The sequence below is a fragment of the Lagenorhynchus albirostris genome, chromosome 17 (genome assembly GCF_949774975.1).
Source record: "Lagenorhynchus albirostris chromosome 17, mLagAlb1.1, whole genome shotgun sequence".
Classification (NCBI taxonomy): domain Eukaryota; kingdom Metazoa; phylum Chordata; class Mammalia; order Artiodactyla; family Delphinidae; genus Lagenorhynchus; species Lagenorhynchus albirostris.
The window spans coordinates 30,674,721-30,699,831 of NC_083111.1; the positions used below are offsets into that span (position 1 = coordinate 30,674,721).

Here is a 25,111-nt window from a genome sequence, read left to right on the forward strand (position 1 = left end):
CATTCAGAATATGACATAAACTTAGTTGTTAAAACAGTGGCAGGGTTTGAGAGACTTGACTCCAATTTTGAAAGTGCTACTGTGGGTAAATGCTACAAACAGCGCTGCATGTTAGAGAGCAATTATTCGTACAAGGAAGAGTAAATCAATGTGGCAAACTTCATTGTTGTCTTCTTTTAAGAACTTGCCTCAGCCACCTTGACTTTCACCAACCACCACCCTGAGCAGTCAGTAGCCATCGACAGCTGAAGGTTAGCATGTTTTATCAATAAAGTACTTTTAACTAAGGCATGCTCATTGTGCTTTTGGGCATAATGCTACTGAACACTTAATAAACTGTAGTATAGTGTAAACAACTTTTATATACACTGAGAAACCAAAAATTTCAAGACATCGCTTGATTGCTATATGAGCTTGATTGCTATATTCTCTTTATTTTGTTGATCTAGAACTGAACACAGAATATCTCTGAGGAATGCCTGTAATGGCAAACCAATTCTAAAGTTTATGTGGGAAGGCAAGAGACTCTGAAAACACAACATAATACTGAAGAAGAAGAATAAAATCAGAAAACTGACACTATCTGATATCAAGACTTACTCTAAACCACAGTAATCAAGAAAGTGTGATATTGGTTTATGAATAGACACATAGATCAATGAAGCAGAATAAAGAGCACCAAAATTTACCCACACACATAGGCAACTGATCTTTGACAAAAGATCAAAGGTAGTGGAGATAGAATGGTCTTTCCAACCAGTGGTGCTGGAACAACTGAACATCCACATGTAAAAAAATGAATATAGATTTTACACCTTTCCCAAAAACAAACTCAAAATGGATCATTGACCTAAATGTAAATGTCAAACTATTAAAATTTTAGAAGATAACATAGGAGAAATTCTAACTGACCTTCTGTTTGGCAATGTTTTTTTTGATATAACAACAAAAGCACAATATAGAAATGAAAATAATTGATAAGTTCTACCTTATTAAAATTAAGACTTCTGCTCTGCAAAATACACTAAAAAGAGAATGGAATGTCAAGCCACAGACTGAGACAACATATTTGAAAACATATCTGATAAAAGACTTGTAATCCAAAATATACAAAGAACCTTTAAAATAGCAACTCAATTAAAAGTTGGTGCAAAGATCTAAACAGTCATCTCACAAAAGAAGATGCACAGATGGCAAATAAGCATACAAAAATATGCTCAGCTTCATATGGCATTAGGGAATTGCAAGTTAAAAATTTGAGAAACCACCTATTAGAATGGTTACATCCAGAACACTGACAACACCAAATCCTGACAAAGTTGTAGAGGAACAGTAACTTCCATTCATTGTTGGTGGTAATGCAAAATGGTTTAGTCACTTTGAAGATAGTTTGGTAGTTTCTTAAAAAGCTAACCATAGTCTTACCTTATGATCAGCAAAATTATACTCCCAGATATTTAGCCAAATAAGTTGAAAATTAATGTCCACACAAAAACCAGCCCACACACATTTATACTAACTTTACTCATAATTGCCAAGAACTGGAAGTAACCAAGAAGTCTTCAATAGGTGAACAGGTAAGCAAACTGTGACACATCCATACAATGGAATATTACTCAGTAATAAAAAGAAATGAGCTATCAAGTCACAAAAAGACAAGGAGGAAATAAATGCATATTATTAAGTGAAGGAAAGCAGTCTGAAATGGCTACAAACTGTGTTTCAAACCATATGGCATTCTAGAAAAGGCAAAACTATAGAGACATTAAAACCGTCAGTAGTGTCCTAAGGAGAAGCGGGATGAATAGGTGCAACAAAGGATTTTCAGAACAGTGAAACTAATTCTGTATGATACTGTAATACTATATGATATTATGCATTTGTCAAAATCCATAAAACTACAACACAAAGAGTGAACTGTGGTGTAAACTATCGATTTTAGTCAGTAATAGAGCAATACTGGCTCAACAATTGTAACAAATATCTAATACTAATTAAGATCTTAATAATGGGAGAAACTATGTGAGTGTGTATACTGGGAGGAGGTGGGGCAATGAGAACTACCCATACTATCTGCTCAACTTTTCTGTAAACCTAAAATTGCTCTAAAAATAAAGTCTACTAATTATTTTTAAAGCTGGATATATTCTTTTATTATTTCTAAAAAAATTATCTAGAGTTTATTCTGGGTGTTCTGTTAGAAAGTGATACAACTGTGACTAAAGATAGTTTTATTTTTTACAGATCCTTATATCTTTTATTCTCTTTTATTACCTTACAACTATAAATAGTTGCACAATGTTATTGGATGGAGATAGAGATAGCAGGTATTTTTTGTTGTTTCACTTAACGATTTTTTTCTGAACATCTCATGTTACAGTGGTCATATTATATGTGAAATACATAATGAAGCTGTAATTTTTGTTTTTGTAGATGCCATTTTTCTGATTAAGTATCTTTCTTTGCTTTGATTCCTAGTTATCATAAATGGAGGTTAAATTTTCTTGAACGCATTTTTGTATCTGTTAAGGTGATCATATAAAGAATTTCCTTTAATACTCCATATTACTCTCAAGACAGAAGGGAGGCCAGCCCTGGTTTTCTAAGTTGGGTTGAATAAACATGGTTTACATTTCTCTTGCATCCTGTTCCTTCTCTTTCAAAACAGGCATCATCACATTTATATGATTGTTAAACTTCTCCACGTGACTGTAAATTCCATGAGGATGGATGGAATCCCTATGTTTTATTTATTGTTATATCCCCAGTAACTAGCACTGTTCTTTGTCCAAACTGGTACTCAATAAAACGTCGTTCAATCAGTTAATGAATGAATATGAACTAGCAGCAATTGCTACTCCAGATTGGAAGATACTCTCATCCCTTAAGCATGCTTCATTGAAGACAAGAAAGGATGATCCATTTGCATTGTTGTAAAAAGATAAAAAGTTAAATGGTTGCTCTGATACCAAAAGTTAGTTAATAATTCAAAGATATATTGTTTAAATTGCAATTATTTATATACTTTATTATTTTATAATTTTTTAGATTATGAATACTTGATAAAGAATGTTGTGTGTTAGAATACTCATCTGAAAGTCTTTCAGAATGTTAACATTTATTCAAGAAGCTGGAAGATCTAGTTTACAAAAGTATTTCAAGGAATGTCTGTCTACAGGGTCCCCAAATGGACAATTTATTCTCTTCTCAATTGCAATTTTTGTTTTTTTTATGTTAACATTACATCACTATATGTTACCATGTAGTCAGTGTGCATAAGATCTCAAACAAAATGTCAAAATACATAGTTGTGAAAAATTGAAAAGAAACAGTAATTCATCATTAGCTATTTTACCTGTAAGTGATATGCTTGTGCTGCCACTTCTGTCCTGTTAACGCATACCGCTTTCGACGAATATTAAACTTGGAGCTACCTCTTGTCTGGTCAGGTACACCACATCGAGGCTTCTTCATCCAGCTGCAAAAAGCAATATTTTCCAGTTATTTACCAACAACACTAATCATTAATTTCAAAGAGAAATCCATTGAGAAGTTATGGCAGTGGTAATAAAAACGGGAAAACATAAAGGAGAATTTTGTCAGTTTTCTTGCAATTTGAATTTAAGTATTGTAGAAAGCATTTTTTTTTTCTGGAGTGATCAAGAATCACTAGTTTATAACTCATATCCTTTAGATAACTTTTCTTTCTAATTCATTTTGAGCTAACTGTAAACTAAGGTATTCTGATGCTTCTAACTAGAATCTGCTGTTAACAGATATATGACCTTGGGAAAGTCTCATTCAGAAAATGAGACTTTTTAAAATAAATTTTCACTAAGGTCTCTTTCAGCTTTAACATTCAACAATCTTTAAAATCTATTACATGACCTAAACTCCAGGAATCAAGAAGATATATGCTACTCTCTTCTAGCTTAAATAGAAGGAAATTGTTGTTTAGAATAACATTTGCCTTTCTCCACTTTTTTCTTCTTTACACTTTAAGCATTATCCCAATTTTCAAATAACAACCATTCTCTTTGAACCTTTAATAGTAACTGAATTCACTGCTTAAGAAATTTATTTCTGAATATAATGTTTAGTATGACACCAGTAAAATTTAAATATTAACATTGGGAAAATAAAATGCTGGTTTTGATTTATAGATTTTTAATACTTATATAGATATAGTTGTCTAAATTTTTTTCTAGAGAGTCTCATTTGAAAACTGTCATGTTTTCTATGTAGTCTTGCTTCTTGTCTAAGGAGAAAGATTGACATGATTTTTATTAGTTTTTCTTTAGTGACTCAAAATGGCTTTATCATCCATTAGCCCATTTAATTTAACAATTACAGAACTGAAGCAGAATCTTCATAGCATTACAGGCTTCAGAAAGTGGAAATGAGAAAAATAATTAATTTTTGTTATATTTCATCAAATAATTTCTATACTCTTTAAATGGAAAATAATTGACTGCAGAGATGACTGTCTAAAGATGTCCATTTCATGAAAATGACTGAAATAGTTTACATATTACATGGATAAATCAGCTAACTAGCTTTTATAAACATAAGAATAACATCATGCAACAATGAAAGCATGACTTTTACTTTTTAAGAAAGAAAACACTTTTCTGATAAGCATTATACGTTTCTCCTTTTTTATTCTCCTACCAGTAAAAATGTAGACATTGCAGTTAACAGACTTAACAAACTCCATCCTAATTTATGATGCATTGTAGAGTTACTTCAGGAAATCACTCTTTCCCTTTATTAAAGTCTCCAAACCAAATGAGATGTCTTGTAAATGCTAATGCCTAGAAAGTTATACAGACCTATGGAACTGAAGTCTCTGGAGCCAAGAATTGAGATTTTTTACTTTCAACTAAAACTCCCAGGCCACTCTGAATTAGCAATCCCCAACATTTTATGGCACCAGGGACCAGTTTCACGGAAGACAATTTTTCCATGGCGGGGGGTATGGTTCAGTTGGTAATGCAAATGATAAGGAGAAATGGGGAGTGGCAGATGAAGCTTTGCTCGATAGCCACCACTCACTTCCTGCTGTGCGGCTCTGTTCCTAACAGTCCGTGGCCTGTGGGGTTGGGAACTCCTGCTCTAAATCACTGTTTGAGATATATTTCACTAGAGTGTAAAACACTCAAGGGCAGGGGATCTACATACTCCCTGTACCTGTACAACCTCTAAAATTTAAAAGAGGCTTAATAAATAGGTGGATAGGGACATTTTTTAATGAAAACATATTTTTATTATATTCTGTAAGATCTAGATACATATTCAACTAACAAATATTAAGCATTAATGGTTAATATTAATTAATTAATGATAATTTAAGTGGCTTTTATCAATGGCTATTTCATTAATCATACTCTCAACAAAAATTATATTTCTTAACCAAGTACTTATTCTGACATCTCCCTGAAAGTGCTGTGAGAATAAATAATTATTAAATATGAATAAATTTACTTAATGTTGATGTGATTACACTTACATTTAGCTAAAGAAAATATTGAAGTAAACACTCTAGGGAAAGAAATAATTTTGAAATGGATTGTGGGATAAAATTTGACAATTTGTATTTATCCTGATACATTATCAGATGAAATATGTTTTCAATGAGGATATATTCTCTAAAATTACTTTAACAATACATAAAGTTAAAAGATGAAGACAGCCATTGAAAACATTTAAATTTACTAATGTAAATTTCCATTTTAAGTTGTGCATATGTTGGACCTAGTAAAAGTTTTCTCAATGAAACATTGCATCTTCCAAAGGACAGGGCTTTTAGGGATGAGTATTAGATTCCTATGCTGAAACATATTTCTGCTAAATTCCTTATGTATTTCTTCAGCTTTTGCCCATTTCATATAATTCTTTCTTATGTTCCAACTATTTGTTTATATATTTACTCATTCTATCCTGATCCATTTATCTTACAATATTTTTAGGCTTTTATAATACGCTAAGAGATATATGAAAAAAAAGTGTGTATAAAAGATAAGGTAAGGGGTTCTTGCTGAGTTCCCAGTCTAAGGTAAGACATTCATGATAAAAACAAAAAACAAAAAACAAAAAAACAATATAATTAGTTAAGTCTTCTCACATCTCCATCTAGCTATCTTGTCATCATTTCTAATTTTACATGTAATTTAAAATTATGATTTTTCAGCTCCAAACTTGCACCAATTCTTCTGATACCTTATCTCAGCCCAAAGTCTTTCTAATGCCTAAGCCAGGTATCCAGGTAACATCTTCCACTGATCTCTCTTCACATCCAATCAATCATGATGTAGTATCTTCTGCCTTTAAAACTTCTCTGTGTCTCTTACTCTCAACAGTGCCTTCTCACTCCTAAAGATAAATCTTTTCAAAACACTGATGTATTTACTACACATTCTAAGTATGAAATTCTTTTATAGACAGAATCTTATTCAGGCATACTTAGCAAGGATGCCCCCCATCTCCCTGCTTCCCAAGATCCACACAAGTTCTACAGAAACAAACCTCTTTCTGCCTTTGTATACAGTGAACTCTGGAATACTTTTGCCTCCTTATTTACAATGACAATCCTAATCCTCCTCATTATTCAACTCCCACAGGTACAGTTTACCATCTCAACACAGCATGTATTATAGTGTATATTACAATGTGTACATCTCTGTCTCTGTCTTCTACTAACCTGTGAGTCAAACCAGAGAGGCCTGTATGGGACCGGTGCCCAGGGAAGCTTCCAGTGAAGAACATGAAGCAAATGAACTGTCTTCATGCATTTTTTGTTTTGCACATACCGATCTCCCTCACTATCCTATATGTTTCTTGAGGACTTTGTAACTCTTACAGTTCTGTGCCTTGAACAAATGCTTACTATGCAGAGAAATGTTGTGTGAAACTTTATATAAAATTAAATCATAATGTAGATGACTTAAGTGTAAGAAATAAACATAAGAACAGGCATGAGGTAATATAAACTAGAAATTTAATTCAAAGAACACTTAATGAGGGTTGGTCAAGATAGCTCTATGTTAATTTCACCAATATATGTACCCAAATATTCTGGCACAGAGATATTAGCAGGTATTAATTATCAAAATATGTAAAATCCCAAAAACATGACCAGAGCACATCTTGACACTAAATATGTCACACAGTATCTGAGCTAAATCTGTCCTTGGGATTTTTATGTGATTCCAAACATTTGTTCTTTAATTTTATAAGCATTTGTTTCTTTCTCTTACAATTTTTAAAGTTCTCAGTGATATCAAGAATGGTCAGTGTTTACTAGAACTCATCAATGAATTAAATGCTGTCTAATATTAAATGTAAAATTGGCATGTTAATTTTCTTATTCAGGTAGAGTCTGGCAGTTCATTTCTAGTTATCATGCACCAAAATGTTAGTTCCATTCATATATCAATTTGATAAATCTCATATTTACCTATACACAAGAGTGCAGAAGTAAAGAGTGCAATTTTACTTTTGCATGCAAAAGTAAAATTGATTGTCTCACCCAAGGTAATAACTACATCATATGAAAAGGAAAGGTGTTGAAGTGTGTGTGTGTGTGTGTGTGTGTGATTTTCAAGTCGTACTTTTTTGTGAAAGTATCATAGCTAAAACACATTTTTTCAGTGTGTCAACACACACTCATATACCTGTGCTTCTTTACTGACTCATTTGCTAAGAATTTTTTTTTTTTTTTTTTTTTTTTGTGGTACGCGGGCCTCTCACTGTTGTGGCCTCTCCCGTTGCAGAGCACAGGCTCCGGATGCGCAGGCTCAGCGGCCATGGCTCACGGGTCCAACCGCTCTGCGGCATGTGGGATCCTCCCAGACCAGGGCACGAACCCGTGTCCCCTGCATTGGCAGTCGGACTCCCAACCACTGCGCCACCAGGGAAGCCTTGCTAAGAATTTTAAGTTGACATTCCAAAGCAAACAAAGACATGGGGAATGAGCACTGGGCTCGGGGGTGGGTGGGTGGGTGTGGGTGTGGGGGGGCAGTGAGCTATAAGAGAGACATTTTGTAATTTCAAGTTGTAAGTCACGGCACCACCCCAATTTTCATAACTATAATACTGATATTCAGTATTGGTTTAAGTGTTTAGAATACAGAGCATTTTTAAACTAGTTTGGTGGATCATTAATGTCTTTGTTTAAATTAACTCAATTTAAAAATGAAAAATATCTAAAAATCAGTTCTCTTGTGAGGAGTTACATTATAAAAGTTGGAAGCAGGGATCCAAGAGCCAGACTGCCAGGGTTCCCATCCACCTTCACTGACTCACAAGCCCTGTGCTATTATTCAGTCTACTGTTTCTTTCTATTCCTTAGTTTCCTCTTCTATAAAATGAAATGATTGTACTATTATTGAGTTAATGTGAGGATTCAATTAGTTAAATCAGGTGAAATACTTAGAACAGGTCCTGGCAGATAGTAACTGCTATTATTATTAACTTATAATTTTAATATTATTTTTAAAATATCAGGAAGTAGTTATACTAGTAGTAGTAGAAGCAGCAGCAGCAGCATACAGATATCTATGTTTCTACATTTTTCAGTTTACTTTGACTTGTATGTTGACATAAAGCACTTTGTTATTCAAGACAGGGATATTCTTAGTATTTTGTTAACAAATATGCCAACAGACACATTATCTTCTGTTTTATGTAAATAAAGTAACCATAATCTTCTAAGCAAGTTTACAGTAATGTTAAAAGCCACCATATAGGAAACAGTATCCATTAGCTTCAGTTAAAAAATAAATTAATTAGTTGGGCATTCATGTCAAACATATAGGGCTGCCCATTGCATGACTCCAAGAAGTTCCTTCAAGTCGTAGTCCATGCCCCTGATGCCCCTATAGTGGGGCTGCAGGAAGGCAGCTCCTCAATAGAATAAGATGGGAATGCCACTCTTTGGCTTTGGGGTTGGGGCTGTGCCACACAGTGGCCCTGTGTACATATATCTACCTTTACCAAGGGAAAAAATACTCAAAAAAATATATTTTGTGCCTTAGGCATAAGTAATCTTAGAAAAATATTCATCAACATAATATATTAAACAGGTTTCTATCCTCCAAACTTTTCCAAGTTCTAATGAAAGGTAAGAGTAATACCTATGATTATAGTTGTCCCAAGAAATCTTTCTAGAAATTTTAAAATATGCTTATATTTATTATGTTAAAAATCCTTAGGCTTTGCTTGTATTCAAGTTCAATAATAATGAAGAAGATTTTTCAAAAGAAAATTAACTTAGGGCTCAAAATGTAGATAGGCTGATAGCTCACTCTGATCCAGAGTTTCTTTTTTCTATCAACTCATTAGCAGCCTGCATGGACCCACACGTTATGTCCAAAGCTGAAACTGCAGAGTTAAAGTACTTAAAAACCCAAGCACAGAGAATAAGTGTATTAAGCCTCCATGATCTGCAATGTGAACAAAAGCTCTGTTACAGTGTCACCTCTTTCTTAAGCTTTCACCTCTCACCTTTTACCTTTTGGAATGGGGCTCTAAGGACCCTGCTCATTTAGCTGTTAACCAACCTTCTGCAGCTACCAAGATGTGGACTGACCCATGCTATAATGTTATAGCTTTGAGTACCATTGTTATGTTAAAAAATAACAAAGAAAAATCTTTAATTACTGATGGATCTATCTTTTATATCCAAATTGAAAATGAAGAGTCTTAACTTGATAATTTAGACAAAAGAAAAAAAATCATGGAACATCTGGATAAGTAAACCAAAAAGCTTGTAGTTCTTGATATATCTAAATAAATACTTGAATTCCAAAATCAGGAGTTCAAATATCACTACAGTTTCATAATAATTCTTTGAATAAAGCTACTTATTCAGTCTTAAAATAATTTTTAATTAAGACAAATTTCTGGGCATGATTTAAATAAATTAAACAGAATTACTAAGATCATCCAGTATATATGTATAAATGTATATATGTTTGTATGTGTATACACACACACATACGCATATATATATATATGGAGAGAGAGAAAGAAAGAGAGAGAGATAAAAACAGAAAGATCACCTTACAAATCCCATCAAGTATGCTTCAGGGCATAACATTGTGCACACATAAAAAGATAAACTAAAATTTTAAAATACTTAATATTATAAAAACATATTAGACTCATTCTTATTATTGCCTTGCTAACCTTTTCCGTCCCTGCAAAACACTGCATTTTTATGCATAACATAGATTAATTCACTTATTAAGGAATTTAAGTGAGCTTGCTTACTAAAATTAGCTAAGTAACCAATAATTTAAAAGAACCATTGCAACATATGATAATTAGCTCATTTTGGGTGGGGATGGTATAAGTATTTACCACTACTATCTCTCCAATACCAATGTTAATTCAAAAGCTATATAATATGCCACTTAAGGTAATAACCAGATTTGTTGCCTGAAAATGGTTAATTTCTTCAATGTAATATAGGGATTATTATAATTGGCATCATTACTTTTCATTACCCAAGAATTATAGATTGAATCCGCCAAATGTCTGTCTGCCAAAAAAGAATATAATTACTTTATTTAAAAACAATTGATTTCAACAAGACTCTAAAATTAGATAAATGTTTATGGCATTTAAATGCCATAATGAATGAATGAATCCTAAGACATTATTTTAATACTGATGAATAATTCTAGGTCTCTAATTTTACTACATATTTTATGTAATAAGACTTAGATGAAAAAATCATACATTATAATTTGACTATGTAAAATAATAGAATGCAATTTCAGCATGGATTGTTACCATACATTCATTTAATATTATAGAAGCACAGAAAATTGCTTAAGTAGCATGATTATAGGGATTACACTTACAAAAATGGTACATAATTTGAGCTGAGTACCCTGAGCAACAATACCCCAAGACTGGGGATACATCAGTGGAAAAAACAGACAGGAAGCAAATGAAGCTGCTTCTAGTATGAAGCAGGGTTTCTAGTATGAGTGACAATGAGAATGACACAGAGGACAGAGGAGGCATCACAGTCTAGGAAGGAAAAGGACCAGGGTTCAACAAGGCTTTAATGGGTTCACATAGAAATAACGACCAAGTGTAACACTCTCTTTAAAGAGAAAGATGCATTTTTAATTTCAAAATAACTGAGTTAGAACAAAACTCTTTTAAAGAAAAAAAACAAAAAGCAAGCAGAAAAACTGGTTGGTTTTAAATTTAAGGCTGCTTATTTAGTTGATCTTTTCTTTATAATGCTATAGCTCACAGAAATGTTACTTTAACACCTACACACTGACACATTCCTTTCTTTTGGTCTGTAATCTGAGCCACTGTATGCCAGGAAAAGACCCGTGTCTTTCTCTGCACCTCTGCATTTTTTACTTCATACTGCTGTTCAGACCCCTTTCCACAGGAAGGGTCCAAATAAATCCTGCACACATTTCTCTTCCATTATGTCCTGACAAAGACCTTTTTCTAGCTATTTTAGGGAATCAAACTTATCCATCCTGAGTCTTTTCAATGATTAGCAGGGGCTTTCAAAAGTGGGGGGAAACACAAATGACACCTTTTATAGGACTCCACTCTCTCAATTTTAGTATCTAGTAATAAGCATATTTAAAAAATTTGTTTACCAAGTCACCATTTATTGTATTTTTAAAAACTGTGTCATAATTTCCAAAAAAGTGAATTAGAAGGTATCAGCTCTGCGTTAGGGAACAAGAAAGCTTGTCCAGAGCGCTTTTTAAGTTGTTGGGATAAAGAGTACAATATAAATGGAGTTCTGTATTGTACACAGCAATGAAACACAGGGCTTGCTGGAGGTTTTGCTTATTAATTTAACACTATATTTATTTTGGGTAAGAGGTATCTTATGACTTAAAATGAACTTTTGATAGTATACTATTAAGAGAGAATTGCGATGATTACAGGGCAGTAGATCCAAAATATCAAAATTGTATTCCCAATATTAATAACAGGTTTCTCATTCTCACAGAATGCATTATATTAATTCTTCATTCTGTTTTCACAGACTCAAATCAAATTCAATATTTAAGTATCTATGAAAAATGTTAGGAGAGGTAATTTATTTATTTATTTATTTATTTTTAACATCTTTATTGGAGTATAATTACTTTATAATGGTGTGTTAGTTTCTGATTTACAACAAAGTGAATCTGTTATACATATACATATGTCCCCGTATCTCGTCCCTCTTTCATCTCCCTCCCTCCCACCCTCCCTATCCCAATTTAGTTTTTCAAACTGCTTGAAAACTGTTTAATCTTCAAGCCATTGTTATATGTTTTTTCTGTTTTGATGAAATAGAAATAGTATGACTAACATCATACTTTAAGTATTAGAAGGCAAAATAGAATTTTAAAATTATATATTAAATTAGTTTAACATGTAAGAATTAATTATATACTCCTGAGTCCAGGCACTTCAGGTATTTAAGAAAAATGTGTCATTTCTCAAAGGTACACAGCATGGTATAGTGGAAACTTCCCCAAGTAAATGTCAAAAAATCTGGACTCTGAAGCTAATCTGGACTTCAACTAGTCTTTGACTTTCAGTTTTCTACTTGAAAAAGTGGAGAGAAAAATGTATTCTTATCTTCCCTATTGTGTAGGTTTAATGTGTGTTGATCATTATAAATGCTGAAGTAGATTTACTTTTGAGTATCAAAGACTCAATGAACACAAATAATTCTTCCCTGCACTAAAAGAATTAATCATTTCCTCCTTTGTTGTCTAGAAACAATAATGCTGTTTCATAGTGTACTTGTGGTAAAACAATTTATGACTGTGTCTAGCTACACAGTTAACTTGAAGTTCCTTTGAAGAAGAGACTATGTCTTTTGGATCTGTATATGCCTCTTTCACAGATAAAATGCCCAGTAAAGTGTGACTGGTTGAATAAATAAATGAACATATGATTGATAAAACAATAAATAAAATAACAAATATTATTAAAGAGTAGAAATAAGTCCTTTGTTACTAAAAGATTGAAAGCACAGACTTTTCAGTGAAAACTCTTCCCTTGATTTAACTAGTATGAGAATTGTCACTAGCAGAAAGCTAGTAAGCTATTAACTGGCTCTCTGATTCCCTCCCCCTCAAAAACAGAGCCCTGATTTGCAGTTTCCTATTTTCCTCGGTTTCAATATTTTGACTTTGGCCAATTTCAAGCTACTGCTGTGATATCATTTAGGGAAAGAGATGTGCACACACAACTCCCTCCAGCCATACAATCCAGCTCCAACACATCACTTATCACCACTCTTCTAGTAGTGGCTTCAGCTGTACATCTACTTTAACTCCCATTGTTGGTATTTTCTTTCCTAATTTGAAAATGTATTGCTTAAGTCCAGGTGAATAAACTTAATTTTGTGTTTTAATTTTTTATGAAATCTCAGGGGAGTGGAGTTAACATAGATTAAGTTCCAAAGAAATGTTCATGAGAGAAATCATTCCATTTGTGGTTGGTGGAGTTCACTAAGGGTTTTTCAGACCACTTAGTTTGGCTCAAGAGCTGAGAAAAAAAGAGTGCTGATGCCATTACTTACTCAATTGTGTTTCGGTCCACTTTTCCTGTCATGTTAATGCCGTAGAACTGCTGCATCGCAGCTAAGGCAGACTGCATGGTCTCTGCAGAGCGCAGCACCGACATTCTGGGGTCAGTCGGTGGAAGGTAGCCGTACTTCTGTAACCAAACCTGCAATAACAAGTACAGCTCTTTTTAGATCAACTTTACAATTTAACAGGAATTTTATGGTAATTAAGTTCGGTCTATAGTTGATTTTTAAACTTTATTTCCTCTCCTAAGGGCATATATTATTTAATTTTGTCTCTTTTTAACACATATTATGTAGTTTAGGTTATTTTAGTATAATTTCAGTGGTTGTTACAGATCTTTCTAACATACACACAAACTCTAATTGTAAAGAAAAAGATTAATCATTTGTCTCAAGCTTACACTATATAGAATACTATAGTAGATACTGGATAAAATCACAAATAAGATCATCCCTGCCCTCTAGGAACTCAACTTCCCAAAATGAAGATATTTTTTCAAGAGTATGACCCCACTGAGACATATATGCTGGAAGGGGAAGTTAATGTGTATATGCCACATCTGAAATGTCATTTTCCTGAATAATTAGTCACTGACTATAGCTGTTACTAGTAGCATCACCACATGTAGACCAATTATTCTATAATGACATTTGGGGTATGAATTCTATGCAACTGGTCTATCCAATTGTAGCTAGATATCTTCAAGGACAGGGAACTCTTTCTCATGTAAAGGATATCCTTTCATTTATTTACAGTTGATTCACTTCAAACCAAATCATGTAAGTGACCAAACTTTTCACATACAGATAAAATCAGACTATTTAGGTGAGAATATTTGTCCCTCTCCTTAAGGATATCATGATTTTAGTTCTGGTCTTCCCTAGGGATGAGAGATTTGGGAGGATAGTGAGAGGAAGATATTGATGTTGAGCTCACACCCAGTCATGATTACAGCCAAAATCCGAGTCATTTAAGGTTAGATTTTAAAAATAACCAAAACTTGGGTTATCTGGGGGGGGATCTCTACCAGAGAGTGGATGCTTTCTAGTTTTACAATTCTATATATTCATTTTAAATGCACAATCATATGTCCAGCTCATATCCCATCCTGCTGTCCCTTACTTCAATCTTTCATAAGGCTTTAAGATTTCTTGAAGATTCCTGTCAAATTGAGAAAGGCCAGGTAATTCTGCCTTTGGCACAAAATAAAAGCTGTGCTATTTAACGGAAGGTATTCACCAGTATGTGTTTCCCCTCCCACCTGAGTCTATTCGTCATATAATGATCCTGTGAAGTTGTAGCTTTCTCCCAATACCTGATACACTTCCATTATGACCTTACAATTAAAACAGAAGAGTTATTTTCTCATTGAAAATAAACAGCAATTATAGAAGTTAAATTTCACCAAAAGAGATATTAAATATATCAGCTTTTTAACATGTAAAACACAAGGTGGAATCTTTTGTGGTATTTCCAAGAAATTGACCCCTCAAAAGTGCAGCGCAACCCCTTGAAAATAAAACAAAACATTTATTCTAAAACTATTTAAGGGATTAGCAAATGCATCACTGTCAGGAAGGTTTACTGTTGAAATTCCATCTAGTAAACTCATCTACCACATAGTGAAAACATGCCCAGACACTCTCCTCATCTAATCTATAATGAATAGGCTGCTAGGGAAGACATATATTCAGTAACCTAGTCAACAGTGGTACAGTCTGAAATAGACCTTTTTTTTTTTTTTTTCCTGAATGAAGGAGACAAGATTTCACTGGCAATATATTATTTACTAGGAAATTCAATACCTATTTTCAACCAATTTCACCCAAATTAGATTTCATCGTGATTTTTAATAGTATACATGCACAAATATTCTGAAATTGAACTCTTTTCTTTTTCCCATAGCACTTTGTTTGCATCAATTTCTTACTTGCTATAGAGTAAGAAACCTTGTTGCTAAGTTACTCAAGGGCGCTAAGCTACTGTCAATCACGTTTGTGAGAACAGCAAAGAAAAAAACTGTTAATAAGCCCTATGATTTACATACAAATAGAGACTATAAAATATATGAATTTTAAGTGCATAATGAAAAAATAGCATGCTCTAAAAAATATGTATTTGATTTATGCCTTAGGCTTTCAAACAAATAAGTTAGAATTACATAAAAAAAGAATGGTGATTTTTCTCCAAATTCTTTTTTATATTATGTCATTCATCATGAAAGGCTGTTTCTCCAAATGAATAAAAAGTGCATAACTATTTTTAATTGTAAAATATCAGAAAGGCTAAGGAATCTACCATTTTATGATCAAAGTCTGTTTCTTGGTTGACAAATCAATGTCAATAAGATTATGGGTCACTTTGAGTTGTCCATTCTTCATACCATTGTTATTGGTTAATCAAGAAATCTTTTCTGACATCATCAATAATTGACCAGGAATAATTATCAATTAAAATTTGTAATGCAAATTTCCACAAAACAGTGGAAGATCAAACATGACTATATTGGTGTCACATTATAGTATGAAATCAGCAAGGCCTCAATAACATTTCTTATTGAAGCAAAGCCTGCTGTAGACAGCTTTACTCTAGGTCAAGGTAAAAAGTAAGTGACTATACCTACAATGCTTTCAAGTAGTAATTTTATCTTCAGTGTCTATATATGTATATATATATATATAATATCCAATGTATAAAATACAGATAAAACAAATATCTGCTTAAATAATTTTTCAATCACCAAGGGGATATCCTCTCTTGAGTTTGCTTTTGTTTTCTATTATTTCATTTATGTTGTTGAGACCACAGAATTCTGAGAGTCCAATCATTTTTGGTATGATAGGAAAAAGTCTGTACCAAACAGCCCTAAATAATAAGATGCTAATGCTCTTTGTATGAGAATAATTTGGTCAACATGGTGATGTAAAACTAGCCAAATACAAGCCGTACTGTACACTCAGCATCAAGGGTAGGAAACCACTCTGGCCGAAATTCATAGTGCTTTGTAAACACTGACATTTAAGTTACCAATGAATTAAGATCAGGTTCAAAAAGTGAAGATCAGGAATAAACACTGGCTCGAAATCATCAAAGAAGTATAGGAGTCTCTGGTATAAGTAACCTTATTCTACTCTATAGAATAAAACATGTTTGTTGTACAAACAGAGCAAGATAGGTGGCTTAGCATTTCATCATTCTATAGTAGTGAACAATAAGAAGTTTGGGAAATTGGGGTATAATAGAAGTGACATAGAAGAAACCTTTCTTTATAACGTTTTTGTTTTCTACTAAATTATAGTATCTTATTTGATAAAAAATTAAATTAAATCTACAAAGTAAAATTTGAAGGTACACCTTATCCCTTAAAGACTATGCCATAGACATCCATCTTCATACATTGTTGTATGAAATATATCCCTATTTTGTGCCTTGATGTTTTTTCAATGTTTTCAAATGCACATAATGGATAATTAAGGAAAATTTTCTTTATGTGTGCATTTTGGGGAAATGATATTGTATGTGTAGGGTCCATGTGAGGCTTGAGAATATATAAAGCCACCAGCATAATTCTTGCTCAATAAGCCATATTATTATTTTATGCTTAATAATTGTTCTGAGTTCTTGAAATTGTTCCTACTGAAGTTAAGATTTGTCCTTGGAATGAGCAAGACTGAATATGCAGGTGAGATTTAAGTAGTCAGAATTGTGATGAAAGAGAAACTACAGAGGGTACAGAATCATATATTGCTTGAAAATTCCCCAAGTCCCAAAACAAAAAGGGGAAATGTAAAAAAATTGGCAAATTAGTTTTTATTTTGTTTGCTTTATTTTGCTCACTGGATTGACGTGCATTTGAGAGCATAGAAAATATATTAGGAGACAAACAGCTTTCTTTGAGGGAAATCTTGACTCCTTTTACTGTCTAGGATTCAGCCCATCTCATTATCACTAAAACAAGCAACTACAGAACCTCAAATGGTACAACAAAATCTAACCTTGAATTACATTCTTTGTTACTAATATATTCAAATACCTTGCTGTCTTGTGGACAAAACCAATTTCCTACACTTAGTGATTACCTAAATGGAGGAAAAACCAGAAGAGTTATTTTCTCTGCAGAGCAAGAAGATATATCAGGCAATAAAAGGCAAACACTTAAATTCTGTGCTAATAGATATTGCCTTTACTAGATTCTAATATAAATAAGGAGCAGCAGACACACAAAGTTTCAGTAAACTCATTAAGAAAGTGTCCTTGTCACAAACATTTCATGTAACCATATAGTGAAAACCTGTATTAATTGACTTAGCTATCCATATCTATATATCAGGGTGGTATCCTGAAATATGGCTTTCAACAGCAATAACAACGAGGAGACATTAATAGTTCTTATGCCTAATGGCAAATGTAAGCAGAGCATTTTTAGAATATATATTCTTATTTAATCTCTCAGTCCAGTACTGAAATCAAGAGAAGTAAATTTTCCTCCAGCTGTTGAGGCTAATAAGTTTATCAATACCTTAATATAAAATTAAGATATTATTACTCATTTACTCAAGTGAATCACAAAGGCAAGAACCCTAAATCTTCCTCACTGACAGGACCCAACACATTGAAATGAGAGAACACAATGAAATGAAACACAGACATCCTTCCTCCTGAAAAAAAAATTAAATGATTAAAATAATAAATTTATTAGGGCATGAAGGGATGTATTTTAGATATTATAGAAATTCTTGGAGAGGAAGAAAAGGGAAGTAGGGTTTGGAATCTTATTTAACCTGAAAGATCACTTTGCCAGTCCATATTCCTATTTGTGACTGAGCCAGTTATTTCAGGCATAGTTTCATTTCAGCTAATGTTTGGTAAGGCCAAATGCAAGTTTCATATACCCAGTGATTATATGATCCAAATTATAGTACTCAGTATGGAAGAACAAAGAAATGGGTGATAAGTATATTTTTATAATAACAATCACTTCCATTTAAATAATTATGCATTTTTTATTATATTGGCACATACATTTTAAAAATTATTGGCTTCATGTTAAATTGAACATATTTACTAACAAAATATTTAAATCTATTCTGATATAATTAACTGAGTTTCTTAATAAAATGCAACTGGAAGAATGTATTTTTAATAGTTAAATTTTCATTGTTATCAAGTTATTTTCCATTTTCAATATGAGACTTCTAAAAATACTTGTAAAATTCTGTTATTAACCAAAATAAACAACTAAAACCTGATCATACCTTGTTTTGTGGTACCATCAGCAAAGTTAGCAAAAGCTTGAGGACATTTTTCACTGACATTCCATATATTCACTGGTTATAAAGAGTGGCAGAATTTAGGACCTAAATTGTCTAGTCTGAAAAGTGGCTATAAATATGAATTATAACTACCTATTAACCAAAAAACTTATGTGGGAGCAGTCATTCAGAATTGGTCAAATTGAAAATTCATAGGATAAGTTAATGAGGCAAAAATTAGTCTTTCTGTTCATTCAAAAATCTAAAGGAGCTCTAAATCACCATCCCATCCCCACCATGAATGAATCAGTGTTTGAAATTTCATATCTAGTATGCAATTTCTTTAGAATTATACTGTCGCTTAAATGGCTTCTTAAATGAAAATGAAGCAGTGGAAGGACCAAAAGATACTCCACTGAACATCTTACCAATCAAGAGACACTGTCAACTGGACAAAAAGATGGAAAATAGCTGGGGCCATTACTAAAAGTTATAATGATCATCATGACCATATTTTTCACTTTAACATGTGATTCTCTAATTTATGGTAGAAACTAAAAACTTAGGATGTAAAGGTTAAGGAGACTTTTATCATTCTGCATAAAAGTGAAGATGCAAGATGGAGGGGTTATGGGGATATATGTATACGTATAGCTGATTCACTGTTATACAGCAGAAACTAACACAACATTTTAAAGCAATTATACTCCAGTGAAGACACTTTAAAAAAAAAAAGTGAATTGTACTTTGTATTTAGCAACTGTGGGAGTGAAGCCCCTCAAACAGTAATGGCTGAACTCTAGTGGTAAAAACAAACAAATAAACAAACAAACAAAAAGACAACAGCCCTTAATGAGATTCCATTATATGTTAGTTTTTGTGCTGGAAAGTTAGAGTACTGCGATACACTGTCTCCTTATCTGTCTTTACTGAGAATTTTCTAAAACACATTACTTGAGCCTAAGTCATGTAGATGATGGACTGAACTTGCCTTTATTGGGCTGGGGTGGGGGTGGGGTGCAGATTTAGCTTCTTTGAGGTAGAGGTACAAAATATCTTTGAAACTTAGGCACAAAATACCAGAGTATTGTATTTAATACACACATCCACACATTTATGCATGAACTCTCTTACCTATAAAATAAGAAAAAATAAACTTCACTTTTATTTAATACACAGATTGATTCTGGTTCCCTCACTTGTACAGACTTCATACATTCATCATCTGTGTTCAAGCAGGTGTCCTGAGGGAGGAGATGGAGTTCCACAGTACAAACAGGTTTAGTGTGTCACCTTCAATAGTTAGCTTGATTCCAGCACATTGCAAAATACAGCTATTTTTAAATGGATTTATGGATTAGTCATTTTAAAAAGAAGAAATTTTGTAATACTTTGTGATGTGATGGAGAATGACCAAGAAAATATTTTGTACCACATAGATGTTTCCTGCTTATCTCAGGGCAAAGTACTTAAAAAGTTGTCACACTTACATAAATTTTGCATTTCTTTTACAAAAAGACAAAAGTGCTGTCATTTTCCATAAAGACAAGAGGTTGCAAATACAGGTGACTCTTGAACAATGTAGGGGTTGGGGTGGTGACCCCCCACGCAGTCAAAAATCTGAGTATAACTTTTAACTCCCCCAAAATGTAATTACTAATAGCCTGCTGTTGACCAGAAGCCTTACCGACAACATAAACAGTTGAATAACATAATTTGTAAGTATGTGTATATTTACATATATTTTATACATTCGTGACATATCTTTTGCTTAATTTTTTCGGTATTTCTAGGCTATGTTGTTCATCTGCAAGGTTTTTTCAAATTGCCATAAATCTCCAAAAAAATTTTCCAATACATTTATTGAAAAAGTTTGCATGTAAGCAAACCTGCACAGTTCAAACATGTGTTGTTCAAGGGTCAACTGCAATATACTACTCAATAGCTACATTGGGAATATGAATAAAAAGAACATAAAATCTGTCCCATTAAGATAAAAGTGATGTTTTAGCAAGTAGGAGAAAAAAATGCTTTTGAAAGAAATATGCCCCACATAGAGAGTATTTTTGTAAAGATGCATGTCTGGAAGTGTTTCCATTATCACATGAATTTGTACTGAAAAGATATAAATACATCACCTATTAAAACTGTCTCAGAATTTCCTACTTTAAAATTCCAGAAACATAATTTTCCACCTGTAAAATAACCTGCCAAAAGAATAATTTCAGTAGGTTGTAAGTCTATTTGTTAAAAAGATGAAAATGCAACACCTTTCGATTTGTTTTTAGGAACAATTGATAGACATCATGGAAGATGAGAATTTGCCATCTGAATTTTGCCGAAAAACCTTTGCATAACTGATGAATAAGATTATAGAACGAGCCTAGTGGTTTGTAGTTAGCTAATGACATAGCTTTTTCTGTTGCATTTACATATCTTTATGAGGTGTCTTTTTGTCCATGGCAATTTTTAAGGAGATTACAAATATATGGATCTTATGCTTAGTGAAGTAAGGCAGCCAGAGAAACACAAATACTGTATATTTTCACTTATATGTGGAATCCAAAAATAAAGACAAATGAACAAATATAGCAAAACAGAAACAGACTCATAGATACAGAGAACAACTAGTGGCTACCAGAGAGGAGAGGAGTAGGGGGAGGAGCAAGATTGGTGAAGGGGATTAAGAGGTACAAACAATTGATATATGTATAAAAAAATAAGTTGCAAGGATGTAATATACAGTACAGGGAATATAGTAAATATTTTATAATAACTTTATATGGTGTATAATCTATAAAAATATTGAATCATTATGTTGTACACCTGAAATTAATATAATATTGTAAGTTGACTATATTCCAATAAAAAAAGAAATAAACAAATCTTGAAATTGCCATATTTTAAAGTATCAAATCAATATTTTCAAAATAATGAACCATAGTCAGCCATAGAACTCTCCATGAAAAAATAGTTCTAATAAGAGCAAAACAATATAAATGCAATTATTATGTAAAATACAAAGATTATTATTTAATTTTGTCATCCTTAACTCATCTTACTATTTCTATTTTGAGGATATTTTATAACATATATAATGTTTAGTTAGTTCAAAGATATAATGGTAAATAAGATTGTGAATGTTAAAAAAAATGACTGATGGAGGAATGCAATAGAAAGTGCAGAGATCAATGACCTGATAGAAAGAAGCTACTCTATGTTTTAAAGTGAAGCTAATTCCTTAAATTCTCTCCATGACATAGTCACTTACTCTCCCTAAGGGATGAGAACACAGTCTATCAATATCTATATAATATATTCTGGTTGTGACAATTCCCAAGCTTTTCCTTTCTGTCAGGCACTATTGAAGCTACTGAAGTCCTGTAGAGTAAACTCCCTAGAATAACTTCCAAGACATTCATAATTTGGTCTCCAAGTATGCCTTTGTTACTTTGTTTTATAGAATCCATTTCTTGGTCACACTGAAATTTCAGTTCTACCCCCAACAGACCTCCATAATAATAACAACTGCTGCCAGTTCTTTACTGCCTACTAGGTACTAGGCAATTTGCATGCTTTATCTTATGGCAATTCTGCGAGTTAAGCATTATTATCTCTATTATCTCTCTTTTATAAATGACAGAATAAAATCCCAGAAAGATTAAATAACTTATCCAGGGACACACCAATAAGAGAGGAGTAATCAGTATTCAAATAGAGATCTGACTACACCCAAGGTCAACTTTGTTCTTCAAGGCTGCCTCTTAGACATGGAAGAGACCCAGCTGCCTATCTATATCCTAGGAAATGCTAGGAGACCCTATTCACATTTCAAACTGAGAAAGCAGACCGTCTGAAAACATATCTACAATAACTGTGAGTTTTTGTAGTTTTTACACAAACAAAACATTCCATTTTACATCATGAAAGGAGCTGTTGTTGCCTATGTTCTGGATATAACACTAGCTCCTACTTCTAAGGGCTTCTCTAATTGCCAATGCAAAACAGACTTGCACTGTCCAATTTGCCTAGCTCAACTAATATTCTTATTTCCATGCCAGAATTCATATGGCCATTTCTGTTTCGTAGTTTAAAAAAACACTACAACCATCTTTGCCAGAGAATTATCCTTTCTTCTCACTTCATTAATTACTTCCCAGCACTTTCTATAATAATAAGACTACAATAAGTCTCAGTGTTTCTGGTCAACTGTATCTACAGTTTCCTCGGTTATCTCTTCTAAAATTAATCCTTCAAATACCATACACATGTTGATGGCACACCAATTTAACCCTTTAATCCTGACCTCACCATAATGCACAGACTCTGCTATGACACTGCTGTTTAACCCCAAAATATAGGAATCATCCTTAATTCTCCTTTTTCTCACCATTCATACTCAATCCATCATCATGCCTTAGCTCCAATTTTACATTGAATGGAAACTCTTATTTCTGCTGCCACTCCTTTGTCCAAAGCACCTACCAGAAATTACAAGATTCTCCAACTGGCCTCTGTGCTTTACATATTGCTACTATTCTCTCTCATTCCCCAACTAATATGAAGTGTTTTTTGTTTAACTACAGTAAAATATATGTAACTTAAAATTTACCGTTTTAACCATTTTCAACAGTAAAATTTGGTGGCATTAAGTACATTGTTAAGCATCCATCACCACCATCAATCCCCAGAGCTATTTCATAATTACAAACTGAAATTCTGTATCCATTAAACAATAACTCCCCATCCTCCTCTTCTACAATTCCTTGGTAACCACTGTTCTACTTTCTGTCTATGAATTTGACTACTCTATGTACCTCGCATTACTGATACACACAGTATTTGTCCTTCTGTGTCTGGCTTATTTCATTTAGGATGTTTTCAACGTTTATCTGTGTTACAACATGTGATATTACAAATATAATTTTTAAAGCTGAATACTATTGTATTGAATGTATATATCACATTTTATTTATCCATTGATCCGTTGATGAACATTTGTGTTTTGTCCATCTTTTGGGTATTATAAAGAATACTGTTATAAACACTAGTGTACAAATATCTATTTTAATCACAACTTTCAGTTTTCTGGGGTTATATCTAGAAATGGAATTACTGGATTATATGGCAATTCTAAGTATAATTTTTTGAGGAATTCTCATACTGTTTTCCTCAGAAGCCTCACTATTTTACTTTCCCACCAGTAATGCACAAGGTGTTCTATTTCTCCACATCTTCTCCAACACTTGTTATTTTCTGTTTATTATTGTTTTTATAATAGTAATCCTAATGTGCATGAAGTGGCATGAGCTGTCTTTTTAAGTAGATCAACCTATATCATTCATTTGATTATAAACCTTTAGGAGTTACCCAACAACTGAATATAAAATTCAAACTCCTTACTGTGGCTTATAAGTCCATGCACAGTCATGGTTAACCTTTTAACTTTTTTTCTACTTTTTGGAACTAGTGGAGCTAAAGGGAAATTAATATTTATTGAGCTTGTTATGTATCAGACACAAAATTATCTCTTAGTCTTTTATTCTTTTATGATATTTCTAATATTTTATTTTTACTTTTTTTTATTGGGGTATAGTGGTTTTACCATGTTGTGTTAGTTGCTACTGTACAGTGAAGTGGAGCTCCCTGTGCTATACAGCAGGTTCTTCTTAGTTATCTATTTTATACATATTAGTGTGTATAGTTCAATCACAATCTCCCAATTCATCTGACCCACCTTGGTGTCGATGCATTTGTTCTGTACAACTGTGTCTCTATTTCTGCCTTGCAAACCGGTTCATCAGTACCATTTTTCTAGGTTCCACATATATGCGTTAATATACGATATTTGTTTTTCTATTTCTGACATACTTCACTCTGTATAGCAGTCTTTAGATTCATCCACGTCTCTACAAATGACCCAATTTCGTTCCTTTTTATGGCTGCATAATATTCCACTGTATATATGTACCACAACTTCTTTATCCATTCATCTGTTGATGGGCGTTTATGTTGCTTCCATGACCTAGCTATTGTAAGTAGTGCTGCAATGAACATTGGGGTGCATGTGTCTTTTTCAATTATGGTTTCTCTGCCCAGTAGTGGGATTGCTGGGTCATATGGTAATTCTATCTTTAGTTTTTTTAAGGAACCTACATACTGTTCTCCATAGTGGTTATATCAATTTACATTCCCACCAACAGTGCCAGAGGGTTCCCTTTTCTCCACACCCTCTCCAGCATTTATTGTTTGTAGATTTTCTGATGATGCCCATTC

At 33.0% G+C, this 25,111-nt stretch overlaps 1 protein-coding gene across 1 annotated transcript in view; it reads right to left on the reverse strand.

The window, feature by feature from the left end:
- MMP16 (matrix metallopeptidase 16) overlaps positions 1 to 25,111 on the reverse strand; it is a 347,698-nt gene that overhangs the window by 174,215 nt on the left and 148,372 nt on the right. The window contains exons 2-3 of the mRNA XM_060127594.1: positions 13,574 to 13,722; positions 3,356 to 3,478 (exon numbers count right to left, since the gene is read on the reverse strand). Of these exons, the coding sequence (XP_059983577.1) occupies positions 3,356 to 3,478; positions 13,574 to 13,722 (272 nt within the window). The remainder of the gene's footprint in view (positions 1 to 3,355; positions 3,479 to 13,573; positions 13,723 to 25,111) is intronic.